General features: G+C 30.6%; 1 protein-coding gene across 2 annotated transcripts in view; it reads right to left on the bottom strand.

Annotated features, from left to right (window-relative positions):
* Positions 1-4,600, bottom strand: part of LOC106471335 (WD repeat and SOCS box-containing protein 1-like) — a 28,632-nt gene that overhangs the window by 21,705 nt on the left and 2,327 nt on the right. For both annotated transcript variants that reach the window (XM_022399949.1, XM_013931935.2), the window contains exons 2-3: positions 2,708-2,798; positions 396-567 (exon numbers count right to left, since the gene is read on the bottom strand). In XM_022399949.1, the coding sequence (XP_022255657.1) occupies positions 396-567; positions 2,708-2,744 (209 nt within the window). In that variant the 5' untranslated portion in view covers positions 2,745-2,798. The remainder of the gene's footprint in view (positions 1-395; positions 568-2,707; positions 2,799-4,600) is intronic.

Genomic DNA, 4,600 nt, shown 5'->3' with positions numbered 1-4,600 from the left:
CTTAGTACACACACACACACACACACACACACACAATCAATTACTTTAATTTAGTGCTGCCAAGAACGTGCTTTTTTCTGTAATATAATTCTTAGTACACACACACACACACACACACACACACAATCAATTACTTTAATTTAGTGCTGCCAAGAACGTGCTTTTTTCTGTAATATAATTCTTAGTACACACACACACACACACAATCAATTACTTTAATTTAGTGCTGCCAAGAACATGCTTTTTTCAGTCAAATTCTTTCTTTGACAATAAGTTAATTAAAAATACAACTTTAATTATCAAGATTTAATTATAATACTTAGTATGGAGTTGCAAACCAATGAAGTGTTAATTATGAAATAACGACAACCAAAGTGACCGAAGAGACAACTTACAAAGTAGACTTGCATCTATTCCAAGGTACAAGAGTGACTAGACGATTTCCACAAGACCAAGCAAAATACGATTCATCGGGTGCAAAAGCGCACTGCCATGTTTCCCAATCATTAGGGTAATAATTCTCGTTCACTTCAGACGGCTTTAACTGAGCTAATAATTTTGCTGTAGCTAGAAGATACAACAGTTGAAATATAAATTATTCACAAAAGGCACTGACAATATCGATTAAAACTTGATTTTCTAATCAATTAAGGTTATATGAAGAAAGAACATCACAGACACAAGTTCAAGAAAAACAGAAAAAAAAATACTAGCACTAATCTGAGTATAACGATCACATGGCTAAGTAGATTTTGAAAAGAACAAAAATCCTGATATGGGAATACAAGAGCAGTAGCATACTGTAAAATAACATTTTAATTAGAGGTATGAGCCATGATACAGCTTGTTTCAATTACAGAGAGGACTATCAGAGCATAACTAACTAATTTTGAACCTACAGCTTAGAGGGAAAGTAGCTAGTCAACAACAACATTTGGCTCTTCTTATCCGACCAAATGGTAGGATTTGACCAATCGTATAACACATTTTTGGACTCCAAAGCCCGTTATTTGTCGGAACACAAACCATGAATCCTCAGAATCACAGTTGAAGCACACTAACAATTAGGTCACACTCAGCCCAGGAGAACAGTAATATAGTTGAAAATTAGATTAAAATCTTGTACGAACTAAGCTATAGCTTCAAGAAATAAACCAAATGACAATGTTGTAACTTTGAGATACGTGGAAGATGCTAAAAAAATAAAAAATTATTACTAGTACTCAAATCTAGAAATTATGCATTTGAAGCATAATACAGGCCCTTACTCATTAATCTGTTATAAAGAAAACTTAGAAGTTCAGAGTTCGGCTTTTAATACACCGTGAAAAGGTCTTGAGCAAAATTACTAGAATAGCTATCAGACAAAACATGTTGAAGCACTAATACTAGCATGTGCTAACTAAATGTCTTAATCAATTCAACAGAATTTTAGATGTAATATCTAGTACACGTACATGTTCTTACACAATTACTTAATTCAAAGAACAAGTTTCGTCAACCATGTTACACCCGTTGTATCCAGTGCCAATGAAACCTGTCTCCCAATACCAGGATTCACCATGTCAGTAAGGATACCACAGATATTAAAGTGGTTTTGATGCTATATATCAACTTTCATGAACTGTTATGGTGTGAATCGGGTTACACATGCGAGCTGTAATTATTATCAATTAGGTGATTTACAGATCAGATCATTGGGTAAGAATTAATACTACAACATGATTTATTTAAACACCGTTTATGTTTGTGGTATTTATTTTATAAGAATTAACTTTACTATCATTCATTAGAACTGATAATCCAGCTAAACTGTCTTCTTATGTCCAGGGCAGATCATATAACCAAAGCATCAATGGGAGAAAAAAAACTGACATGGAGAACGTCATCGTTTAATTTGTTTTTTGTTTTTTTTGCCACTAGGATGAGAAGATTTAATAAATATGTCAAGGATCTTTCATTATCAAGTAAGGCTCAGTTTCTTTATGAAGTAATTACTTAACACAATTTCCCCAAGTTCACATGAAGTTATCTGTGTCAACAATTTGTTTTTGCAAAATTTAATAGTCTTAACTCAAAACAATCCCAAATCAAAACCATACACTAGTGTTCATGAATTAATATAAAAGATTAATACATGAATTTTGTTTAGATATTAAAACAACAATTAGATGTATATAGGGGGACACTAATTGTTCCAATTAATAATGAATACGCACCAACGACTCAAGATAATAACTATAGAAAGTGGTTTCTAGTTGGATTTTTTTTTTTTATAAACAAATTTTTTACCTCATCAAATCTTAAAAACTATTATCAAGGTGAGGTGAATCAGTTAAAGAAAAATGCATTTCTAATTCTTACTCGGTAAACAAAATTAATACATACAAATAGTACGACATGTATAGATACACTGTTCAATCATTTGAACTGAATCTAATGAAATTTCTAACAAAATTATTTAGACTCACCATCACGTATTCAGCATTTTAAATTACCTTTTAGTTTATTTAAACATTCACTAATCTTCAGATAAAGCTTTTAACCTCTAAACTATAATATGTGAAATTTGTGTAACCATCTAACATACAGTTCTTAATTAAGTTGGTTTTTATTTTGAAAGAGAGATAAAAGTAATATCCTACAGGCTGAATGCAATATTTTAGATAAAAAAATACAAAAAATGACAGTACGAAAATAAACTTACGTATTTCATCTCTTGTTTTATTCTTGAAACTTGCCATTAAATGAATATATAAATTGCAGTAACAGGCGTTTCTTCTCTTATTATATTGAATCTGTAAGGTAAATATTTGATACAAACTTTGGAAAAAAATGATATACACTTGAAGTATTTAAAAATATGGTTAGTTTTGAAATCTAAGTTGGAAGGACTAGCTTTAAGGTTTAGTTCTACACTAATGCAGTAGGCTAGAGTTACTTACAGCTTTTCAATGTTCAGATCTTGGCTTATTCTTAGTCAAAGTATTTGTCTACAAAACTGTGGTAGTCTTAAAAAGGTTTGTTACATTGTTTTTTTAGTGGGGGGGGGGGTATATTAACAAAATGTAATTTTTCAAAGTAAAATTTTTAAATATTTTGGCAATAGAGCTAAAAAAAATAAAAACTACCTTTACACTCCATATAATAAACTATTTTACCACTGTGGTTTGTTTCATCAGGGTCAGTAATAAAAGAACATTAAAGTTCTTTTATTACTGACCCTGATGAAACAAACCACAGTGGTAAAACTTAAATTAGTTGTTTTGTTGTTTTTCATTATCTGGAAAGTAAAGGTCTTTTTTTTTCTAGTTTAATTGCCAAAATGTATAAACCCTCTAGTATACAATATAATTTTTCAAAAACAATTAAATTTCTAAAGTCAAAAACTTCTTTCAAGACCACCACAATAAACTGATTAAACATGTAAATATTTCAAATCAAACTTATATTTAAAAGGAAAGAAGTTTTTAGTATACAACAGCTTTTAGAATGAAAATAAAAATAATTATGCAGAACTATTCATACAAACCACAAGGTGAAGAATACACTAACAATTAAAACATTTCACAAACAAAAAGCTATTTAACATAAAATCTACAAGTACCTCAGTGCTTAACCTTAATACACAAAGCAATGCATGCACAAGAGTATTCGTACTTTATCGACGTTCTTAGAAGGAACATATTTATTACTTGTAGCTTTCACTAATCAGTTTCCATCAGAGACAAACAATTTATTCAGTCATAGTACCAAAGCACCTAGTAAAACAAACACTGAAAAAATACATCTATTTATATTGAAGCCTCAAAGTTTTCAAGCAAATACTTTGGATTGTGGAATGTATTTCTGTCACTAACTACCGAATTAAGGAAACTTCCACTACAAGAAATTTTCAAATTCCAAAGTAACAACAAAAGGAAATTAATAGGCTATTTACAAACTGTCTTGTAAAACATATACGAGTACCATCTTAAAGCACCTAAAAAAAAACGTATCAAATCTTTTTTGTAGTCCAAGACCTACCATTAACATTAACTCCAACATATTAATTGTCCAGTAATTAAACTACAAGGTCTTATTTTTTAATATATGGACATAACATTTGAGGGACAGAAAGGGGCTTAGCCCAACACGGCTGTCCCATCATTTCATTAAATAGCCCTGACTCCCAAACCTTCATTTGAAGGCTTCAAATCATTTTGCATTTACCACAAATAAAGACAATTATCTCAAAGGTTTATTATCCTAATCAAAAAATAAAAACTTCAACTCTGTCAAATTTTAAATCCATCTCTTCCAGTCCTACAGCTCTTACCATTAAACAAAAATATAATATATAAATCCTATCAAGTTGCTTTAAAGTTTAACACTTCAATCAGATTTTTTCTCAAGATAAAAGAACTTAACCTGCCCTCATACAACAACCTCCTATTATTCAAATTCGATGACGAGGAACCCACTTTGAGACTAATAATGACTGGAGACGGCTTGAATTGGTAATGAAGAAAAATTTTAATATAACAGCAAATGTACAAATTTAGGAATTAGCTTTACAGAGCGGCACTGTCTGAGGAAGGAGATATCGTTTCTCCTTTTG

The sequence above is a fragment of the Limulus polyphemus genome, unplaced genomic scaffold (assembly GCF_000517525.1).
Source record: "Limulus polyphemus unplaced genomic scaffold, Limulus_polyphemus-2.1.2 Scaffold4552, whole genome shotgun sequence".
NCBI classification, from domain to species: Eukaryota; Metazoa; Arthropoda; class Merostomata; order Xiphosura; family Limulidae; genus Limulus; species Limulus polyphemus.
Note: the sequence above shows the minus strand (reverse complement) of the source record. Positions and strands in the feature narration are given on the sequence as shown.